The 23,915-nt window shown below is 41.3% G+C and overlaps 1 protein-coding gene across 1 annotated transcript in view; it reads left to right on the forward strand.

The window, feature by feature from the left end:
- Positions 1-815: 815 nt before the first annotated feature.
- The window catches only part of ORC1 (origin recognition complex subunit 1), a gene marked incomplete at its 3' end in the record, with an annotated part of 29,068 nt that continues 5,968 nt past the window's right edge, over positions 816-23,915 (forward strand). Inside the window, exons 1-14 of the mRNA XM_082659058.1 lie at positions 816-892; positions 1,584-1,680; positions 2,329-2,456; positions 4,013-4,191; positions 5,358-5,680; positions 12,004-12,363; positions 13,262-13,366; positions 13,976-14,171; positions 16,571-16,668; positions 17,240-17,341; positions 17,768-17,939; positions 18,695-18,802; positions 19,077-19,226; positions 19,923-20,042. Coding sequence (XP_082515184.1) covers positions 1,589-1,680; positions 2,329-2,456; positions 4,013-4,191; positions 5,358-5,680; positions 12,004-12,363; positions 13,262-13,366; positions 13,976-14,171; positions 16,571-16,668; positions 17,240-17,341; positions 17,768-17,939; positions 18,695-18,802; positions 19,077-19,226; positions 19,923-20,042 — 2,133 coding nt within the window. The 5' untranslated portion in view covers positions 816-892; positions 1,584-1,588. The remainder of the gene's footprint in view (positions 893-1,583; positions 1,681-2,328; positions 2,457-4,012; positions 4,192-5,357; positions 5,681-12,003; positions 12,364-13,261; positions 13,367-13,975; positions 14,172-16,570; positions 16,669-17,239; positions 17,342-17,767; positions 17,940-18,694; positions 18,803-19,076; positions 19,227-19,922; positions 20,043-23,915) is intronic.

Below are 23,915 nucleotides of genomic sequence, written 5' to 3' on the forward strand. Positions count from 1 at the left end.
CTTCCATTAAAAGGAACGTATATTGAAGGTAAGTTAGAGTTAATATATTTCCTTGAACATTTATTGAGATTCAAACACTTTTACTAACTTTTTGCCAAAAGATTATTACATATAATGAGTCCAAATGCATTTTTACTTGAGCACAGGTCTCCTACTTGTTTTAACTCATCAGTCTGCTGTTTGTTCATTTCTACAATGTATTTAATTAAAATTAGATTGATTTTAATAATACTGTGTTGTGAATCCTACTCTAAATGTTCTTAATAGTGATCATTCAGGCATCATTTGTAAGCTGTGCATTTACTAATGACTCAGTATCTTCTTTTTGCTAATTAGTTTCCTCAAATTATATTAAAAAATACCTTTTTTAAAAGCAGAAAATCTTATGGGTCAGAATGTTCCCAAGTAGAATGTAGGACATAATGCTACTGACTTTAGGAAACCAGATTATTTAATCAGGATGTCAATAATGCTATTCTAATTCTGTTGTTTTCAACATGGACTGAAATTATTGGTCCCTCTATCAGTAATTCAGAGAAATTCTGTCAGACTGGATTTAAAAAAAAATTTTTTTTAAACCCCAGTTTTGTCAAACTTTAGCTCTATAAGAAAGGCATTGAATTTAGAGGAAAGGATTGTTTTCTTAATAACTTAAACTTAAGATAATGAGTTGGCATTATTATTAGGACTCATAGATTGTAGCTTCCATATTGTAAAGAGGATTGTCAAATATGTTTGGAGTTTTCATTCTCATTTCAGAATTGTCAGTAAAAATGTCTTTTTTCCCGTGTACTTTAATATAGTTGTTTCTTTTCAGCTATTCACAATATTAATATCTAGGACCTATCAGCTGCAAAGAAAAAGACCGCTTCCAACTGCCAGAGCAGAACAGGTTAGTGACCCTGGGGTTTTGTTTTGTTTTGTTTTTAAGGTAAGTGGAATGATACATTTGATAAAATCCATTGCCATTCCCCCAAATGCCCCTTGCATGTTTTTGCCTCCATCCCTTGGAAACCCTCATTTCATCCATCTTAGCAATAGCTACCCATTATTTAACATTCATTTTAGAAAACCCCTTTAAGAAGTCGTTCCTCCCTGAACAGTCACAAGCCTGGTCCTCTACCTTGCAGTAGTCTCTCTGGCTTTCTCTTGGCTCTTTGCACTGTTAGTTGTCCTTTCGTGTGTTTATATTTTATCCCTACCTAGATTATAAATGTTATAAAGATACTTACAACTACTGTATCACTGTCTTTTAGTTTCACATTATTAGATGTTTCACATCTATCATTGTGTCTTGTACCTAGTAAGTACTTCTAAACATCTATAGTTTTTTACATTTTGACCTTTCTGTTTCCCTGGATAGGAAGAGATAAGGCATAGTACCAGATGATATTGAATTGCCTGTGTTTGATCTTCACAGAGCTTGACTTTTTCCTCAAAAAAGTTTTTTTTTTCCTAAGTCTAAAATGTGTGGGAGTGTAGCAGGGGCAGAAAAGAAGGCTGAACCCATTGAAAGCAGGGACTGTTCCCTAGAATCCATCAGAGCATGTCATGTTAACTCAGAGTTAGTGACTTTTACACAGGAGCCATGGCCTACCGTCCTACAAGGCTGAGGACCAGACAAACTTATTCATGGATTGGCAAGCCATTGGATCGAAAACTGCACTACCAAACCTACAAGTGAGTGATAGAGTCCTTTGGTGGACTGGAACTAATAGCTTCTTCAAGCTGAGCTGTTAATAACTTGTATCCAGGGTGTTTTAGGTACTATAGGTTGAGGATTGAGGGACAGTGAATATGAATTGATTGTAAGGGGGTGTGGGTTTGTTTGATGGAAGAAGATGTTAGCATAAATATAGCAGCTAGTGATACAGGAAGATATTATGTCAGGTTAATAAAATTTGATATGTATGATAATGTCATATCTATTTAAGATAGGTTCTGTATAACTCTGCATGATAACAGGGTAGGATGGATGTTGTTACTACACCTCTTAGCCCAAGACATCTCTGAACAATCTGATGTTTTTACTGGGCAGCTTTCATGTCTTAGGAAGCCTTTGTTGTTCTTTGTCAATAACTGAGAGAAGTTAGGGTTCATCCTAAGTCCTCTGGATTAATCACCCATGCTAAAACAATTCATTCAATTCATGTTATCTACTCTTGCTTGTGATTTTACTGGTAAATTGGTTTCTAGTAGGATTGGTCAGAAGAGAGAAACTATTCAGGGGGTTTTCTAGTTACAGAGCATATTCCTCTGTGCCCAGGGGTCTGAAGAGCTTGGCCCACCCTAAGAGATTTCCTAACATGTTTCTCTGTTATTTCCTAGAGAAATGAGTGTGAAAATAGAAGGTCGTTTGCCTGAGATTGACCTCCAGGTTGGACAGTTTGTGTTGATTGAAGGGGATGATGATGAAAATCCGTATGTTGCTAAATTGGTTGAGTTGTTTGAAGACGGTGAGTTTGGGGCTGGAATGAAAAGTATTCCTTGTCACTAATGATTGGGAAGTGCTCCGTGGTGGGAACAGGGGTGGTTACTGATTCTTCTGTTCATAGCAGTATATAGGGTGTGCCTATGGGCTCACTTAAGCACCAGCTGTACCCTCTTCCACCTAGTGAATGTCCTTACTCACTAGAGCAATATTGGGTAAAAATGGGAATGGAGGGCTCAAGAATTTAGCTTTTGCATTATTTTTAGGAGGGGGTAAGAATGGCCATGAAGGCAGGATTGTTGGAGTGGAGAGAAAGGATGGATTTAGGAAGAAGGAGGAAAGGAAATAATAGGTGATTTGCACTCTAGTAGAGACGTGTCCTTAAATTTTGGCATGAGGAAGTTAGTAACTTTGCAAATGCAAAGTTACTTTTACTAGGGAGGCAGTAAATTGGATTGGGTAGGTGTATCACTTGATTGACGTTCAGTCAGAAAAACAGAAACACTTTAGGTGTTTTATTTACCCAGAGGGACTTGTGTATAAGTGTTGAAAAGGCTGGAGAAGCGAACAGTGGTGTTTCCCAGAGATCAGTAAGTGCAGAAAGCCAGTACTACCCTTAAGGCTAGAGGAGCAAAAGGGAAGGTAGTGTGAACTGGTGCCTGCAAGGCCACACTCACAGCCGCAGCTGATTTTCTCAGCTGTTAGCCCTCTGCAGACCAGAGAAGAGCACAGAAAAGTGGGAATGGAGCGGAACTCCGAAAGGAAGATGAAAAAGGATAGTAATTTAAACTATTACAAAACTGCTTCTTTCCAAAGCTAGGAGAGGCGTATGTGGAAGTTAGTCCTAGTCCTGTGGCAGTTTGTATGCCTAAAAGAAGGAACTGATAGAGTGGATGAAGGTACTTTACATTATAGAGATAGGGAGGATATTCAACAAGTATGGAGGAAAACTTCATCAAACTAACATCCACCAGGGAGAGCACATCAGCAGGATGGGCTTTTGTATTTGAGGTTTGGGCCTTTGTGTATAGATTTTAGAACCATGTATTGTGCTACATTGGATGGCTTCAGTCTTTCTCTGAAGAGAGCTAAGGAAGAGAAGAGGCAGTGATGATGGTGGCACTAATGAGTACATGTCCTTTCACTTGGAGCTAACACTGGTATGGAGTGATGTTAATGGTATATTATGATGATAAAGCTGAAGATTGCAAGCATATGTTTGCCAGAAGTCATCTCAGTGGCTGATGCTCTGAGTCTTGCTAGGAGTTTTGTTTTGATTTGCAAAATTTGTTCAGTAACTGTGATTAGAATTGCTCCTCTCAAATGCCTCATACAATTTATGTGATGACCGATAGCACCATTTGGACGTGGAGCAAAGTGAGAAGAACGTGGGTGCTGGGTGTAGTCAGATTGCCGCTGGTTCGTCTTGTGACCTTTGACAAATTATTTAAGGGCCCTGAAATGTGATCACTTCACCGGTAAAAGGGAGACAGCCATAGTACCTACCTTGTAGGATTACTGTGAGGATTAAGATAACGTTTATTATCTTTAACCTTACCTTTTCCATCTATCCCTCCCTAGATTCTGAACCTTATTCCAAGAAACGTGCTCGAGTACAATGGTTTATCCGATTCTGTGAAGTCCCTGTCTGTAAACAGCATTTGCTGGGCCGGAAGCCTGATGCACAAGAGATATTCTGGTATGATTACCCTGCCTGTAACAGCAACATTAATGCCGAGACCATCATTGGCCACGTGCAGGTAGGTGATGCCTTGATCCTCAGTTCTATCCTGAAGCTTATTTCTGGCTGATTCCTAAGCTTATTACTGGCTCTCATTTACCTCACGGAAACGCATTTTTCCTGTTTGTCACCTCCTCTGCTTGCCTGCCTGCTTCCTTTCAACAACAAATATTTATCGAGAGCACTTACCATGTGTTAGGAGCCTCCTGGAGGAAGTGACATTAGGTTGTGACCTGAGGGATGAGCAGGACTTAGCAGGTGTATCTCAGTGGGAAATTATATTTAGCTGTGATTGTGGCAGGCATAAAGCACTTTGAGGCTGAATATCCTTGCTTAAATGAGGACTTCACCTTGAGTGAATCAGTACAAGGAGTGTAATTGCTCCAGGCAAACGTGTGTTATGAGATTTTATGATAAATCAGGTTTAAAGAGTTGTAGGCTGAATTGAGACACTGGTTTGGAGACTAGGATATGGGTTATTTCTCAAGCTACTTCAGGCCCCCAAAATGGGATTAGATCCGGATGTGAAGTGTGGTCACATGGTGACTAGGTGGTTGGTAGGGCAGGGAGACCATGGCTTGGCATGACTATAGTCAGATTTTTCTACTCTATGGGCCCAGCATATCATGTGCCACAGAATAATTTATCTCTGAGTTAAATGAGTGAAGAGGTGAAAGGCAGATGTAGAAGTTGAAGCAGCAAGATGGGTGGATTTGGAAAGGTAGGGGGCATGTTTAGGCAGGAGCACAATGGTGGGAATGAGGAGGACTGTGACAAGCCAAGCTCGACTAGTGGTGGGAAGCCCTTTTGAAGAGCACTGAGCACACAGGAGGTAAAGTGGGGTCAGATTTTAGAAGGTAGTGAAAATCAGTTTAAGTAATCTGATCTTGCAGAGTGGGTAGCCATTGTAGACTATTGAGCAGGGGGGCATGCTTAGAGAAGTTTTTATGGGGAAACTTGGCATGGGTGAATAGAATGGACTAGAAAAGAAAACATGAGATATGGATATCAGCAAGGAGGACTCTGTGGAAATATGCTATGCCATGTCCATGCCTCTGTTTAGAAAAGTAATTGTTCCAGGTTAAGAATGCAGACTTAAATGCTCTTTAATCATAGCTCTCATAGAGCCTTCGTTGACTCTTTGGGTTCTTATTTCTTTATATCATCCATACTTCCTAAATTCAGGTAGTAGCTTTAGCCCCAGATGAAGTGATACCTATGGATCTGAAAAATGAGAAGACATTCTTTGTTAAACTATCTTGGAATGAGAAAAAATTCAAACCACTACCTCCAGAACTATTTGCACAGTTGGATAAGCTACAAGAAGGCAACCCTAGATGCCAGAAGTCCATGGAAGCCAAAACTAAAAGTACAGAAAGCCCTTCTTGGACCACAGCAGAACATGTGGTCAAAAGGATTGAATCAAGGCACTCCACCTCCAAATCTCGCCAAACTCCTTCCCATCCTGTCACCCCAAGGGCAAGGAAGAGGCTGGAGCTCAGCAGTAAGTGTAAAATGGGTCACAGTGGGCAATACTGAGGCTAAAGGAAAATGATAAAATATTAATTCATGCTATAGTATTGAGTTAGTGCAGTAGTGAGCCAAGTACTAATTGGACGTCTCTTGAAATATATATCACATAAGATTTACCGTTTTAATCTTTTTTTTTTTTTTTTTTTGTGCGGTACGTGGGCCTCTCACTGTTGTGGCCTCTCCCGTTGCGGAGCACAGGCTCCAGACGCGCAGGCTCAGCGGCCATGGCTCACGGGCATAGCCGCTCTGCTGCATGTGGGATCTTCCCGGACCGGGGCATGAACCTGTGTCCCCTGCATCGGCAGGCGGACTCTGAACCACTGCGCCACCAGGGAAGTCCCATTTTAATCATTTTTAAATGTACAGTTTAGTGGCATTAAGTGCATTCACATTGTTGTATAACCATCCCCATCATCTTCCGAAACAATCTCTCCAACCATTAAGCAATAACTTCCCATTCCCTCATGCCCCATCCTCTGGTAGCCACCATTCTACTTTTTGTCTCTGAATTTGACTTCTCCAGATACCTCATGTAAGTGGAATCATACAGTATTTATTCTTTTCTGACTGGTTTAATAAAGTTAGTATAATGTCCTCAAGATTCATCATGTTGTAGCATGTGTCAAAATTTCCTTTTTTAAAAAATTGAGATATAATTGACATCTAGCATTATAACATATTAGTTTCATGTATACAACATAATGATTTGATATTTGTATATATTGTGAGATGATTACCACAGTAAGTTTAACTAACATCCATCACCATATGTGCAGCTACTATGGAAAACAGTATGGAGGTTCTTTAAAAAACTAAAAATACAGTTACCATATGATCCAGCAATCCCACTCCTGGGTATATATCTGGAGAAAACTCTAATTTGAAAAGATACATACACTCCAGTGTTCATAGCAGCACTATTTACAATAGCCAAGACATGGAAACAACCTAAATGTCCATTGACAGATGAATGGATAAAGATGTGATATATTTGTATATATATGTGTACAAAGGAATACTACTGAGCCATAAAAAAGAATGAAATAATGCCATTTGCAACAACATGGATGGACCTAGAAATCATCATACTAAGTGAAGTAAGTCAGAGAAAGACAACTACCATATAACATCACTTATATGTGGAATCTAAAATATGACACAAATGAAATTATTTACAAAACAGAAACAGATCCACAGACATAGAAAACAAACTTATGGTTACCAATGGGGAAAGGGGGTGGGGGAAGGGTAAATTAGGAGTTTGAGATTAGCAGATACAAAGTACTATATATAAAATAGATAAACAGCAAGGTTCTATTGGGCAGCACAGGGAGCTATATTCAACATCCTGTGATAAACCATAATGGAAAAGAATATATATATATAGAACTGAATCACTTTGCTATATACCAGAAACTAACACAACAATGTAAATCAACTATACTTCAATTTAAAAAAAAAGAAACATCTGTCATGATACATAGTTACAGTTTTTTGTCTTGTGATGTGAACTTTTAAGATTTACTCTCTTAGCAACTTTCAAACATGCAACACAGTATTAATTGTAGTCACCATGCTGTACATTACATCCCCATGACTTATTTATTTTATAACTGGAAGTTTGTACCTTTTGGCTACCTTAACCCATTTTGCCCAATTCCTCAACCACTGCCTCTGACGACCACCAATCTGTTCTCTGTATCTATGAGCTTGGTTTTCATTTTTGTTTTTGTTTTTTAATTTAGATTCCATATATAAGTGAAATCCTATGGTATTTGTCTTTCTCTGTGTGATTTATTTCACTTAGCATAATGCCCTCAAGGTCTATCTGTGTCAGAAATAACAAGATTTCCTTCCTTTTTATGGCTGAGTAATATTCCATTGTATATACATACCACATTTTCTTTTATTTTTTTAAAGTTTATGTAAGATTGGCTTCATTTATTTCTTTTTTTAAAAATATTTATTTATTTAATTGGCTCCGTGGGTCTTAGCTGCAACACATGGGATCTTATTTGCATCATGTGGGATCTTTAGTTGCAGCATGAGGGATCTTTAGTTATGGCATGCTAACTCTTAGTTGTGACATGAGAGATCTAGTTCCCTGACCAGGGATTGAACCCGGGCCCCCTGCATTGAGAGTGCGGAATCTTAGCCACTGGACCACCAGGGAAGTCCCACATACCATATTTTCTTTATCCATTCATCCATTGATGCACATTTAGGTTGTTTCCATATCTTGGCTATTGGAAATAATGCTACAGTGAACATGGGGGTGCATTTGTCTTTTCAAGTTAGTGTTTTTGTTTACTTCAGATAAGTATGCAAAAGTGGAATTGCTGGATCATATGGTAGTTTTTTGTTTGTTTTAAATAAATTTATTTATTTATTTTTGGCTGCATTGGGTCTTCGTTGCTGCGTGCGGATTTTTCTAGTTGCGGTGAGTGGGGGTTACTCTTTGTTGTGGTGCATGGGCTTCTCATTGCGGTGGCTTCTCTTGTTGCGGAACACAGGCTCTAGGTGTGTGGGCTTCAGTAGTTGCAGCACACAGGCCCTAGAGCACGCTGGCTTCATTAGTTGTGGTGCACAGGGTTAGTTGTTCCGCAGCATGTGGGATCTTCCTGGACCAGGGCTCAAACCTGTGTCCCCTGCATTGGCAGGCGGATTCTTAACCACTGCGCCACCAGGGAAGTCCCTCATATGGTAGTTTTATTTTTAGCTTTTTGAGGATCCTCCATACTGTTATCCATAGTGGCCGCACCAATTTACATTCCCACCAACAGTGCATAAGGGTTCCCTTTTCTCCATATCCTCGCCAACACTTGTTATTTGTTTTCTTTCTGATGATAGCCATTCTGACAGGTGTGAGGTGATACTTCATCTTGATTTTCATTTCTCTGATGATTAGTGACATTGAGCACCTTTTCGTGTACCTATTGGCCATCTGCTATAGCTTCACTTGGAATAATGTCTATTCGGGTCCTCTGTCCATTTTTTAATCTCATTGTTTGTTTTCCTGCTATTGTATGAGTTCTTGATATACTTTGGATATTAACCCCTTATCAGATATTTGATTTGCAAATATTTTCTCCCATTCAGTAGGTTGCCTTTTCATTTTGTTGGTGGTTTCCTTGATGTCCAGAAGCTTTTTAGTTTGGTGTAGTCCCACTTGTTTGTTTTTACTTTCGTTGCCTTTGTTTTTGGTGTCAGATCCAAAAAATCATCATCAAGATCCATGTCAAGGAGCTTATGACCACCTGTGTTTTCATCTAAGAGTTGTATGGTTTCAAGCCTTACATTCAAGTCTTTAATCCATTTTGAATTAATTTTTGTGTATGATGTAAGATAGTAGTCCAGTTTCATTCTTCTGCACGTTTCAATTCTTCTGTCCAATTTTTCCAGCATCATTTAATGAAGAGTCTGTCCTTTCCTTATTGTATGTTCTTGGCTCCTTTTTTGTAAATTAATTGGTCATATATATGTGAGTTTGTTTCTGGGCTTTCTATTTTGTTCCATCGATCTGTGTGTGCCAAAACCATACTGTTTAGATTACGGTAGCTTTGTAATATAGTTTCAAATCAGGGATTGTGATGCCTCCAGGTTTGTTTTTCTTTCTCAAGATTGCTTTGGCTATTTGGGGTAAAATTTCCTTTCTGTTTAATTTTTTGAGGAACCACCGTACTCTTCCATAGCAGCTGCATCATTTTACATTCTTATCAGTAACACACAAGAGTTCCATTTCCCCACATTGTCACCAACTATTTAGATCTTGTTATTATGTTGTTTTATATTGTTATTTTCTGTGGTTTTGATTGTAGCTATGCTAATAGGTATGAGGTAGTATGTCATTGTTACATTTCTCTAATGATTAGTGATGTTAAGCCCTGTAATTAGCTAATTCTTCAAGAGCTTAGCTACTAAGGTGACATTGCTTTTAGATCCTTAGTGGAGAAGTTAAGAAATATATATATATATATATTTGTTATAGTGTTAAAACTCTTAAATTCATACTCATACTTCTAATCTATACTGTGGGGTTCTTTCCATCCTTCCCACATTCCATAATTCCAAATCAAAATTGATTTGCAGTTTTTATGCCTTTAGAATATATTCCACTGAGGGAGTAATGTTACTTTGATTAAATTTTTTTCTTCCACCAATGGTTATTTTATTGGTGATATACAGTTAGGTTCTTTCATTTCTGTTTAATTCTAGGGCTTTTCCCATCTTTGATTTTCAAAACATTTAAAACATTAGCATAGTTAAAGAGTCAAAACTATTTAAGACAAGTGTACTCAGATAAGCCCCATTCCTTTCTTTACCCTTGCTCCCTGTTTCTACCTCATCTTTTGTAGGTAATCAATTTTATCAGTTTCTGGTTTATTTTTCCTTTGGTTTTTGCAAATATCAACAGGTAAATCAAAACACACACAGACATATATACACACAGTCATATACAAACATGCATATAATTTTTATTTTATTATAGTTTTATTTCCCATTCTTTCTTACCCAGTAGGGTATTATACTGGATGTATTCTTTTCCATTTTAACTTTTTTCACTAATGATATATCTGAAAGCTACTCCATGGCTGTTCTGAGAGCTCATCCTCATCCTATTATGTGTCCTTAATTTTTCTGTTTATGTGCCAAGTTCATTGAGTATAAGTTATTTGCATTCTTGATAGCTCCTTAGTAGGAGCTATCAAGAATACAAATGTTTAGGAGCTGAATATAAACATATAAACCATTTTGGAAATGCAGAAGACTACTAGAGAAATAATTTGTAATACCACCATTTAGAAATAATTGAGTGTTTTTTTCACTGTTGATTTTGTAGGACCTTGAAAGTTAGGGTAAAAAATTTAAACTTGACACAGTTACATAATTAGATGAGGCAGATATGATGAAAATATTTTGGATTGTTTTTGACAGAAAGATGGGGAAATGAGGCATGAGGGAGACTAGGACTTTGGGACATTTTTACATTAATCTAGACATGAGTTACCCTCATATTTACCACACAGGTACTAGATGACTTCTTACCTTGTCTGCAGCTATTCCACACACACCCTGTGCTGTGACTAAAGTGAACTCCTCTGCCCAGTGCTTTCCTGCCTCGTTGCCTTAGCTCACATCAATCTCATTTATTCTCTCCACTTATTCCCCTCCTTCCCCCTTCAACTCTGTTGAAATTTTGCCTTTCTTTCAAGGTCTGTCTCAAAAGCCATGTTTATTAGCACTTAGGTGCTTTAGGACAATTTTTAAACTTCATACTATAGACGTTTATGTGTATCATCTGCCCTGTTACTTTTGGCTGCGTTGGGTCTTCGTTGCTGCATGCGGGCTTTCTCTAGTTGCAGCGAGCAGGGGCGACTCTTCATTGTGGTGCACGAGCTTCTCATTGCGGTGGCGTCCTTGTCGCAGAGCAAGGGCTCTAGGCACGTGGGCTTCAGTAGTTGCAGCTCGCAGGCTCAGTAGTTGCGGCATGAGGGCCCTAGAGCATGTGGGCTTCAGTAGTTGTGGTGTGCAGGCTCAGTAGTTGTGGCTTGTGAACTCTAGAGCGCAGGCTCAGTAGTTGTGGTGCACGGGCTTAGTTGCTCCGCAGCATGTGGGATCTCCCCAGACCAGGGATCGAACCCATGTCCCCTGCATTGGCAGGCAGATTCTTAACCACTGAGCCACCAGGGAAGTCCCACATATCTTTTAATAGCTCAATTGCTATCTGTGAATGAATGTCCAGGTTCTTGGTGCCTTTGGTCATGGTGAGAGAGGAGCAGATCCAAATGTGGCTCTGTGTATTCTTAGAACCCAGTTGGTTACCCCCCACCCCCACCCCCGGGGACCCATCTTCTCTCTGTTGGTAGATATAATCTGGGTTAAGAAAAATCTAGGACTTGGTATTACTCAACAGAGTCTCATTGGTATAAATTTTTTCAGATGTTGTTGAATGGGGCCTGAGGATGTGCAGTATCACCCTGGTTGAGAACCACTCTTCTGGTAGATTACTTCACAGAAAACCTGACCTGAACATTTATCTATAAAGGCTCATTTAACTGTTGGCTTATGGTTCTAGCTAGCAAAATTACTCGTAGAATTTAAGAGAGAGACTAAAAATAATAAGAGCTACCTGGCACAGGAAAAGAAAGCATAGAATAATTCAAAATATGGATAATTCATGTCTTTGTATCACTCAGTGAATGAGTTTATCTATAAAGATATTAGGGGTGTATATAGTGCTAGTTATAAAATTCACACATTGTCTATGGTGATTTCTCTTGAACTTAGGTTTCCCTAGGACACATAACACTAGGATTTCCCAGCAGACTTCATGGGCCTCGTTGGAGTCTCCTGGAAGAATGAAACGGAAAGTGGCCTTCTCTGAGATCACCTCGCCTTCAAAGAGGTCTCAGCCTGATGGTCCTCAGAACTCATCTGCAGCTCTGAAAACCCCAGAGAAAGCTGGAGAGATTCAGCAGTGTTGGGCCGAGGATGACAAGAAGGCTTCACCTGATGGTTGCATGATCCTGAGAACTCGAGTCCCAGCTTTGAAAACGACAGAGACTAGTGAAGAAAGAACATTTACTCCTGTCAGGGGGGGACAGAAATCCTTGGTGGTGCCTTCTGTGATTCTGAAACCAGAAAACATCAAAAAGAGGTAACTGGGGATGCTTCCCTGCCTCCCACAGAGCAAATCGAGATCCTTCACGATGTGAAAAGTGTGGGTCACAGCTGATAAATCTGCCTGTGTCACAGAATCACCAGCTTTTCCAAAATACAGATTTCTAAGCCTTTCCCTAGATGTAGGAAATCAACCTCCTAGCGTTGGGCCCAGGAATCTGCATTTTGAGATGCTCTTTGGGTGATTCTGATATACCCAGCTGTCCTTTGGGGATCACGGCTCCAGAAGATAATTTCCCAAACCTGAACTGCTTCACAGTCCTGGATTTCATTACTTGCTGTGGCTCTTTGCCACATTTTAACAGTGATTTTCTTAGGTTTTTGGGTTTTTTTCTTTTAAACTGGAAGCCATTTTCAAATACATACAGTACAAGAAGATAATGCATCTAGAAAAGACTCTGCAGTTTGACATTGGGCGATGTTTATAAATAATGGGCTGCACAGGGAATGTGACGAGCCTGAAATGGCAATGTTTCCTGCTCAGAAACTGCAGCACCTGGCTTACCTAGTTTGCTTGATAAATGCTTTGTATTGAAAATATGGCTGCATTTCTGCTAACCTTGAGTGGACAGTAAATTCATTGATATGTCAGAAATTAAAAAAGGATAAGAAACTCTGCCTAGGATTAGTATGTTCTGATCTCTAGTTGGGAGAGGTGATGAGTCTGATTTAAATGATAAGCTTTTGGCAAACTTTAATCTCTGGGTTTGAGTCAAACTTCAGTTACAAACTTTTTAGCACAGTGTGATTAGCTCCTTCCAAAGTAGCTGCAGAAAGAATAGGAGCCAATCAGGCTACCTGACTATCTTCTAGTCCTGCTGCTGATCCCCGGTGCCCCAAACTGCTTTCCATAACCTTGCTGTGGTATCTTGCAGGGAGGCCAAAGAACCAGTTCAGGATGAAGCTACCTCTACTCCCCGTTGTCGTATCCGCAGAAAGAGCTCTCTCTTGACTTTGAATCGGATTAGGCAGCAGCTTAGGTAAGACTGCTGCTTGGCAGGCATAAAAACATCCTGCCATTTGTGAAATCTATAATCCTATTTCTTAAATCCTCTTTTTATTTCTTGTTTGTTGTTTGCTAATCCATGGAAATTCTCCTTTACCTAGTATGTCTGGAATTATGTTAATTTCACATAAACGTCATAGTTTGAAAGAGGCAAGAAACACTGCCCTGGCCTTAGGTGGCTCCCAGGGCCCCATAATCGTCACACCCAGCAAGACTGTTATTGTGGTGCCTAAGGGCATGAACTTTGATTCTGATAGACTTGGATTTGAACCTGGGCTTTGTCATTTACTATCTGTGTAACCTTGGGAAGGTTACTTAACATTTCTAAACCTTGGATTCCTCATCTATAAAATGGGAATAATAATAAACAAGTCACAAAGTTGTGCAGGGTTTAATGAGATAATATAAATAAAGCCCTTAATAGAGCTTCCCGGTAGCAAGAGCCCAAGAAGAGGAGCACATCTGAAATTGCTCCGTTGCAGGAGAGACTCTGCAATACCTCGAATCCACACTGATCTGTTAGGAGCTTCTTATGTAGACTTCAGACATCAAATATCAGAAAATAATGTGTCCTACCATTCAGGTTTTTAGGTAATAGTAAAAGTGACCAAGGAGATGAAGAGTTTCTGCCGGTAGCCGAGATTTCAGACTCTGACAGTGAGGAGGAAGAGGCTTCCACACCTCCTCTTCCAAGGAGAACACCCAGCAGTGTGTCCAGGAACCTACGCTCTTCCATGAAGTCACCCTTACAGACCCCCTCCAAGACACCAAAGAAAACCGTAAGGTTCTTTTAGGTTTATTTCTAGTAATTTAGAAATTGTGGTGACTGAGGTCACACAACTAATAACAGCTGGGTTTTGAGCATAGGTCTGTCATATTCAAAGCTATGCCACTTGGAGTATTCATGGAGGAAAGGTTCTTTTTTTTTAAATTTAATTTTTATTTTATATTGGGGTATAGTTGATTTACAATGTTGTGTTTCAGGTGTACAGCAAAGTGGTTCAGTTATATATATATATACATATATCCATTCTTTCTTAGATTCTTTTTCCATATAGGTTATTACAGAGTATTGAGTAAAGTTCCCTGTGTATTCATGGAGGAAAGGTTCTACGTGAACCCTAGGACTGAAAATGAACCCAGTAGACAGTGATAAAATTTGAGTCCAAGTTCCTTTTAAGATACGGAACCAAATGGCCAATAGCCAGACTGCCTGAGGGAAGGACAAGAACTGTAAGAACGGACTCCTCATCTTTGCATTTCCCTTGAAAGCTGGCAGAGGGCTTTGTGTGTAGTCAGTGCTCCGTGTCATTGGTTTTGTTGTGCCACTCAATGCACTTGAGGAATAGGGAGCACTACTAGGTGTTGGGAATGAATTGTGTGAAACATGGAAGAGGTAAATGGATGTCTCTCTGCTTTCTGTGGAACTTTAGCAGAGCATTGAAAGCTATTAAGAAAAGAGGGTCTTACTGTGTTCAAACATGTTTGAGAAATGTTTGGATTAAACAAAGTTAAATTGGTTTCATTATCACATGACTTTTCAAGGCCATTAACTTATTAGTGTTATTGTGAGGGCATTAGTATATTAGGAAACATTTTTCGTAGCGCATCTTGTTCTTTAGAACAATTTAGAAATGCCTAATTAGGGACCTTTCTAAAGCTGATCTCCATTTTCCCATATCAAGAAAAATGTGATTGGGCTTGGGTTGAAGTCAAAGAAAAGACCTTTAGGGAAGGAAATCCAATAGATCGGCTTTGGACGAGGCAGTCTTGTAGAATAGCTCACCCGGATGATCTGGTTTGATTGCATCTCCTGGGTCCCACCCAGAAGAAGGGATTTAGGGGTGGGGCAGGGGCCTCTTTAGCATAATAAAAGAGTCAGAAGTCCACTTTTTTTCCTTAAAAAAAAAACCTTCTCAGCAAGGTTTGTTATTATTTTCCTGTTTTCTCCAGAGTTAATAGATGTTAAGCTGTTAACAGGGTCTAAATGCTGTTCTGCGTTTGGGAAGAGGTGTAGAGACTATCACTTTATAGCTTGGCTACAAGCAGAGGGTGGGTAGGTGAAATGCCCCCACAAAAGGGAGTGCTTTGTGGAAACACCATGAATACTACTGGGTAGCAGGCCTGCTCTAATGAGCCAGCAGCAAGGAAAAAAAGAGAATGGTGAAATCGGTCTGTGGGCCTAAACTGAATGACCCTATGGTTCGAAGTGGAAAAATCTAGGGAGGTTTCTTCCAGTACCGTGTAGTGGATCGTGGAAGTTCTGAGCTAAAGATTGACCATATTTTCAAAGAAGGCTAGAGGAAGATGTTTTTTATTTATATTTTTTAAAGATGCTTTTTTATATTAATCAGTGAATGCAACTCGTGGGGGCAGAATAGAGGAGGATCTTAGGAATCAAACCCAGTTTATGCTGCTACTGTACCCTATTTGGGCAGAGTATTTAGGATTTTTTAATAATTTGCCTTTCTTTGAAGATAGTATTTTACTTTGAAAAGTATTTAATCCATACTTTTATTCATTCTTTCCTCAGACTGACATTGTTTTCAAATCCTAATACTATAGTAAATTAGAAATAAGAAATTGTGTTTGGACGATGAACAAAATGTATATGTAATGTAGGAGAGAAAGGGGGAATCTTGGTAATTTATATAGGAAGGAACTAAGAGGAATTCACTACCTCTTTTCTTTTTATCAGCTCATCACGAATCAGATTTGCTGATGCATCCTGGATGGAGTTTTGCTTTGTTTTTTCCTTCTGAAATATGTTCTGTCTCTCTCTTTTTTTATTTTGGAGTATAGGTGATTTACAGTGTTGTGTTAGTTTCAGGTGTACAGCAAAGTGATTCAGTTATACATATACATATATCCATTCTTTTTCAGATTCTTTTACCATATAGGTTATTTTTTATTTTATTTTTTTTTTTGCGGTACCCGGGCCTCTCACTGTTGTGGCCTCTCCCATTGCGGAGCACGGGGCCTAGCCACTCCACAGCATGTGGGATCTTCCCAGACTGGGGCACGAACCCGTGTCCCCTGCATTGGCAGGCGGACTCTCAACCACTGCGCCACCAGGGAAGCCCTACCATATAGGTTATTACAGAATATTGAGTAGAGTTCCCTTTACTCTGCAGTAGGTCCTTGTTGATTATCTAAATGTTCTGTCTTTTGAATACAGCCCGAGCCCAGAACACCACGTCACGCCACTCCCCGGATCCGCAGCCGAAACCTGGCTGCCCAGGAGCCCACCAGTGTGCTGGAGGAGGCCCGGCTGAGGTGACGCCGCTCGGGGGCCCCTGCTTTCATTCAGATGAGCTGGGAGTGCTTTGTAGTCATTGGTGTACATAATAAAGGTAGAGAGTAAGATGAACGTGTGTGTCTAGAAAGAAGAAACCTCAAGCAGTGTCTGGGTGAGCTACTGTGGACAGGCTCTGGGAGGAGTCTGCAGTCCACTGCCACCACTTTCTCAGGGTTGGAAGGTGATGAGTCAGGACACTGCTTCTCAGTTGCGGTACCCTTTAGAACTGCGTGGGGACTTTTTCAAAATACATAAGCCTAGATCCTGCCAGAAATCAGCTGAATCAGAATCTCATGTGGGATGAGGTCCACCCATGTGATTTGAGGAACCTCCCCAGGTGATATGTACTCTTAGTTAGAAGCACTGAGTTGGGTGATTTGTCTGGGTAGAGAAAGGCCAAATGAAGAAGTTTAAGAATGAAGGCATTCCCTTGGATGTGAGATTAAGGTTTCAAATAGAAACTATAGATAAATCTTTTCCATTTATTATTGAGTAGATAGTAAAATGCTTCTAAAGTCCTCCTTTTCTCTCATTTACCACCAACTTTAGGCTGCATGTTTCTGCTGTACCTGCGTCTCTTCCCTGTCGGGAACAGGAATTCCAGGACATATACAACTTTGTGGAAAGCAAACTTCTTGACCATACTGGAGGGTGAGTCATGTTGAGGAAGCAGGATGCTCAGGGCAGAAGGCCCTGCTAGCGTACCACCTCAGGTGCTGTAGTTCACCCAAGCGGTCTTTCCCTGGTGTCAGAACAGGCAAGGCCATTGCTGAAGCCTAAGCTTCTGAAGCAGTTTTTGTTGTCAAAGTAATTCTATAGAATTCTGTCTTACAGAGAAAATGACACTGGCCTTTTTTGGGTGGGCACTTGGCATACAGCATTGCTTATAGAATGAATCGTTCTATATAAACAGGTCCTGCTCTGATCAGCTTCCAAGGATGGTCCTTACTGCTCCCACCTCCACATTTCAGGGGCCTCTGTCCTTCCTTCAGCACACATTCTCATACTCATTCATAACTGATGATAGTGTCAGGCAGCTGCACAGACCTAGCCCGGGGTCTTCTCTTCTTGCCCCAGGTGCATGTACATCTCCGGGGTCCCTGGGACAGGGAAGACTGCCACTGTACACGAGGTGATACGCTGCCTGCAGCAGGCATCCCAAGCAAATGATGTTCCTCCCTTTCAATACATTGAGGTCAATGGCATGAAGCTGACAGAGCCCCACCAAGTCTATGTGCAAATCTTGCAGGTGAGCAATGGTGTTTGGGCTTTTTGTTTTGGTTTCTTTGGTTTGTCTTTTGGTCTTTGGGTTTTTTTGGCCCCACGGCTTGCAGAATCCTAGTTCCCCGACCAGGGATTAAACCCAGGCCCTCGGCAGTGAAAGCACGGAGTCTCAGCCACTGGACTGCCAGGGATTCCCCTGTTTGGGCTTTTTGGAAAATACAGTTTCTGGGTGGCACATGAAAAGGGAAAGGTTTACTTAATTTTGTGCATATTACATGTTCACAACTTGCCAAGCATTGTCCTTTGTGTAGAGGTAGCAAGGACAAGGAAGGCAGAATTCCTACCCTCAAGGACCTTGAAGTCTAGGAGCTGGATAGGAATTTCTGGAAGCTAGTACTTACCAACATGGTGAAAACCATTTGTACACAGCGGGCATTGTGGCAAACCGGAAAAGGGGTCAGAGGTGGGCCAAAGTTTGCATCTCACTTTTTCATTCATTAGCCGTTATCTTGGAACAAGCAACGTCCAGTTACAGAGTCATACATACCCTAATGATTTTGAAGGGGCTTCTGGGGCCAGCCTGCGGCTCATTTGCATTTCAAACACTATTGTCTCTTGCTGCCTTCTCTTCTCCTTCCAGTGGAGGGCAGAGGGTAGGATACTGAAGTCCTCAGGCTGAATAGCTTCCTCTATATGCAGATTTAACTTTAAGCCCAGGGGAGTAAAGTCCTTACAGTTCACCACACATTCCCCCACCCACCCCGCCCCACCGCAATGCAGAAGCTGACGGGTCACAGGGCAACAGCTCACCACGCCGCAGAACTGCTGGCTAAGCGATTCCGCACTCGAGGGTCCTCTCAGGAAACCACTGTGCTGCTTGTGGATGAGGTAAGGAGGTGCCTACGGAAGGACTGGAGAGGAAGTGGCGTGGCACTTGATTGCAATGTTCCGGGAGCAAATACTGGGCGGGCGGCAAGTCCTGGCTCCCTTCTTCCTTCACTTTGGCCCATTCTCTGGTGGTGAGAGGCATGTGTCCATTGATGTCCTTGCTGGTGGTGTGACCTGAGAGCACCTGAAGCTAAAGCAGTGGTAACAGGCTTCCCTCCGGGGCCCCGGCTCCGTCTCTGTGGTTGACCCTGCGTCTCTCTCCATCTCCTGGCAGCTCGACCTTCTGTGGACTCAGAAACAAGACGTAATGTACAATCTCTTTGACTGGCCCACTCACAAGGAGGCCCGGCTTGTGGTCCTGACCATTGCCAACACCATGGATCTGCCAGAGCGCATCATGATGAACCGGGTGTCCAGCCGACTGGTAGGGCCCTTCTCAAGCTGTTCTTACAGACCCATAAGCTGGGCCAAGGGTTTCTTCAAAAATGAAAACATAGGAATCTAAAATAAATAGGAAAAGTAAGAAATGTGATTTCTGAAATTCTTATAATTACTAAGTTGGAATTAAATATGTCACCATTGCATGGCTTTCTGCAAACCTATCTTCTTGGTGTTCTGCTACCTCTGCACTCTTAAACTGCACAGAACCCTAAAGGTTTAATTATTTTAAAAAATACTTAAGTGCTTACCCTTGTCAGGCAGTGTTAGATGCACAGAGTATGGCTGTGAATGGGGCAGACACAGTCTCTGCCCTTGTGGACCTTGTGGTTCAGCAGGAGTGACACCGGGAGCCAAGCTGGTGCATGTTGTAGAGGTGAAGATCGTCCCACCCACTCTGACGAGAGCACCTCTGCTCAGATCTACTTGTAAATGATTCCAGTAGAATAGAAGATTCTTTTAAGTTAAATGAAAAAACAGTCGAGAGCTACTGCCCTACAGGATCCCACAGGCCATTGTCAGTAACAAAAGGAGCTGGAAGCAGTGGTAGTCCTGGGATGAAATGTGTAAATTGTTACATGGGACTTGGAAATCAGGTTTGGGGACTTGCAGGTGGCTTTCCACCAGGACTATTGGAGTGGGAAATCCATGAACTTGTTCCTCTGTCATCTTGACTCCCCAGGGTCTAACCAGGATGTCCTTCCAGCCCTATACTCACAGCCAACTGCAACAGATCCTGGTGTCCCGACTCAAACATTTAAAGGCCTTTGAGGATGATGCCATCCAGTTGGTAGCCAGGAAGGTAAGTCGCCTTTGGGGAGCTCCTAGTCACACTGACAGTTTTTGCTGAGTACCTGCCCATGTGAGGCCCTATGCTGGGTGCTCTGGAGATGAAGAAAAAATTAGGAAGTCCTGTAAAAACAAATACCAAAACATAGAAACAAAATTCTGAAAAATTCCTTAACCTTCTTATTGTATAACTAATTAGAAGGCTCTGAGTATGGTGGGCTTTTATACAAGTGAAGATTAATTGATTCAGGGAGCTTTGAAAAAGGGCAACGTAGTGAGTGAGGTAGACAAACCTGGTTTGAATTCTGGCTCTAATACTTTAATAAGCATGTGGAAGGTTACAGAAAAGTTACTTAAAAACTTCCTGGGCTTCAGTTTTCTTCTCTGAAAAATAATAGTTACCTCATAGGGTCATTGTGAGAATTAAATGAGACCATGTCTGTAATGTACCTAGCAGGGTGCATGTTCCATGGTAGATATGAAGTGTGGGATGCCTACCCCCTCCAGGCTTACTGGGAGAATGCCAATTGAGATTCCACTAAGACTTCTCCAAGGCTGCTGAGGAACAGCTCAGGTTAAATGTCCACCTTGAGCTGAATGAAAGACACCACACATCCACAGTATTTCAGCACTTAAAAACAGTTATAAACGTATTTCTAGTTTCTTACTGGAAACGATGTGAACTCTGAATGCCTATAGCAGCAACACACGTCTGTAACACCTGTTCAAAGCTGGGTACTATTAGGGTCAGAGGTGAGCGAGATATGGTGTTTATCTCCAAGCTTTGCTTTCTAGGAGAGAGATCCTCAAAGTTACTATCTAACCCTTCTGTTGGTAGAGTTTTCCACCTCTGCAATCATGCAATTTCTAAAAGTTCTTTTTTTTCCTCTGAATGGTCCTTTTATATACCATCCTACTTATTTGAGGTTGTTTTCTCCCTTTTCCTCTAAGATGCTTTGTCTGTTGGTTTTGGTCTCTATCCTGCATCGTTAGACTTTCCCCAGCTGCCATTGTGGTCCGCTGATGTCTAAGGGTGGAGATTACAGAGCTGATTGGGAGCTCTGAGTATATAAGTGGGGCTTGTTCATCGAGAGCTTCGCTGAGGGGTAATCTGATTGGGCCAATTTCAATATCTTTAGTTTATTCCCATATTTTCTGGGATAGTCAGATTTCAAAGAGTAGGCTTCCCCTGTCCTGCCTGCAGGGCAGTGTTCTAGGATCAGGGGAGGTGGGCTGGAGTCAGGGAGGGTGGAGGTCTTCAAATTCAGCATGCAAATAGTAACCATCTATATTTAGTAAGGGACATCCCCTCCTCTGCAACAATACCTAGTGTTACTCGTCCAGAGACTCTTTTGTTTATCCTTGCTTGAGAGTAAATTTCTGGTCTCCTGCCATGGTACATAAGAGGGATAATCTCCGGGGCAAAGAGTTTTATGGAAACAGTACAAATTACCAAGGCATAAAATTTTCTCACAGAGCCCTAAACCCTCCCTCAGTGGCCCTGATGTTCACCAACAGCATGAAATGGGGGAGAGGTCTAGGGCAAGGGTCAGCAAACTTTCTGTGAAGGGCCAGTAGTAAATGTTTTAGGCTTTCTGGGCCATAATGGTCTGTCACCACTATTCAACTCTGCCGTTGCGTTGTGAAAGCAGCCATGTATTATATAATATGTAAACAAATGCACATAGCTGTGTTACAATAAAACTTTATTTACAAAAACATGTGGTAGGCCATAGTTTGCCGACTCCTGATCTAGGGCATCCATTTCTTAACTTTCAACCAGTCCTCTTTATTTTAGCCAAACTTCCCCCTTTACCTCCAGTTCCAGTATCACTAGCTCCTGAGCATCTTGAAGATTTTTAGTGTAACTTAGGTTTGTTCTTGGATTCCTCACTGCGGGCTGAGGAATGGGCTTTCTCAGTCTGCTAGGTTAACCAGTACCCTGCCACTTCTTTCCAGCTTTCAGAATTGTATTGTTTACTGCTCTCGAGTTGCTTCCTTTTCTTATTTAAGGTTCTTTTGGTCCTTAAATAAGGTTTCAGAAGACTTCAAACTTGGCTGCTGCTTTTACCCAAAACTCTTGCCTGTAATTTCAAACCTCTCTTTTATTTCTTAACATAGAAACATACCTATATTGTTTATCTTACGATATCTGAAGTCTTTGTAGGTTTACTTCTGTTGATTGCTGATTCACATGTCTGTATGGCCTTGTTTCCTTGTTTTTTGTGTCTTGATTTTTTTTTTTTTTTAACTGTATACTCATGTTTCTTAAGAGCTTTATCTGAGAGTTGATTGAGGCCTGGGCTGAAGTTGAATTCATTTAGTTTGTTTGTGCTTCTGTCAGTTACTGAGGGGCACTACCAACTGGGACCATTTTTAAACAAAATTCTCTACTTGAGGTTTTTAGGAGAACATAAATTTGGGGTACAAATCCATGTGAGGGCTTGTGGTTGCAAAGACTCGGTGAGTTTTTGTCACCCTACACCCACCTAACGCCAAGGTCACAACAGGCCATTTTTCTTGCCATCCCTTCTGCATGATAAGTCTTTCACTCACCCTCATACTGGAGGTTGGGTCCCAAGTTTATGCAAGGTCTTTTCTTAGATTCCATGTTGGGTGGCCCCAGCTTTTTCTTTTGTCTTCCTCACCCCAGAAGCAGTCAAAAAGAGTGCTTACGGTCGCCAAGGTTCACAGGTACCCTCAGAGTGGGAAGTGCTTTGGGTGTTTTCTAGTCTCCCAGGGTCACCTGTCCACTTTGATTCTAGGCCTCTGAGCAGCCCTTGAGTCCCTGCTATTAACCACTGTATGGTGCTGCTTCACACAGAGGAAAGGAGTGATAGGGCGGAAACATCCCCAGGACATCCTCACCAGCTGAATATGGGAGATTAGAAGGAGGGAATAATATACGCTGGTGCTCATGTTTCCATCTTGGGTTATTGGAAAAGTGTTTTTTGTTTTGAATGTCTTATATTTGAATTCTGAAAACAGAAATAGACACAAAACATTTAAAAACTCCTATAATCCTGTCTGTCATACTGAGTGAAGTAAGTCAGAAAGAGAAAAACAAATATTGTATATTAACGCATATATGTGGAACCTAGAAAAATGGTACAGATGAACCTATTTGCAGGGCAGGAATAGAGATGCAGATGTACAGAGCGGACATGTGGACACGGGGGAGGGGTGGGGTGGGGAGGATGGGATGAACTGGGAGACTGGGATTGACATAAATACACTACCATGTGTAAAACAGATAGCTAGTGGGAACCTGCTGTATAGCGCAGGAAGCTCAGCTTGGTGCTCTGTGATGACCTAGATGGGTGGGATGGGGGGGAGGGAGGTCCAAGAGGGAGGGAATATATGTATACATGTATTCACTTCGTTGTACAGCAGAAACTAACACAACATTGTAAAGCAACTATACCCCAATTGAAAAAAGAGTCAAAAAATAAAAAAATAAAATCTCCTATAATCCCACTTCCCAGAAATGACTCCTTTTAATGTCTTAGTTTTTGGTGTGTGTATGCCTGCGCATGCATGCATGTGTATGCCTATACGCTTTGCTTTTTTAAACTTAATGTTTTATAATTGGAAGAAAATAGTTACTTTGGGACGCTATCAGGCAGGATGTCATCGCCTGCGATGGTTGTCAGGCGAATGATGGGGTTGCTGGCAAGCACTGGGAATATACAAACAGAAATCCTTGCAGGCAATGGTGACTCCAGGAGTTCCCACAGTTAAATTTAAAATGCAAGAGCCCTCCTATGTCATCTTGGGAGAGAGTATAGGATTCCCCGTAAAGGGAGCCCAGCCTCTGTGCACATGGAAAGGAAGGCAGGCACAAAAGCAGAGCCATTGGCATGGGGGGTTGGTCTAATTCATCTAA

This window comes from Grampus griseus, assembly GCF_964374135.1.
Source record: "Grampus griseus genome assembly, chromosome: 1".
Lineage (NCBI taxonomy): Eukaryota > Metazoa > Chordata > Mammalia > Artiodactyla > Delphinidae > Grampus > Grampus griseus.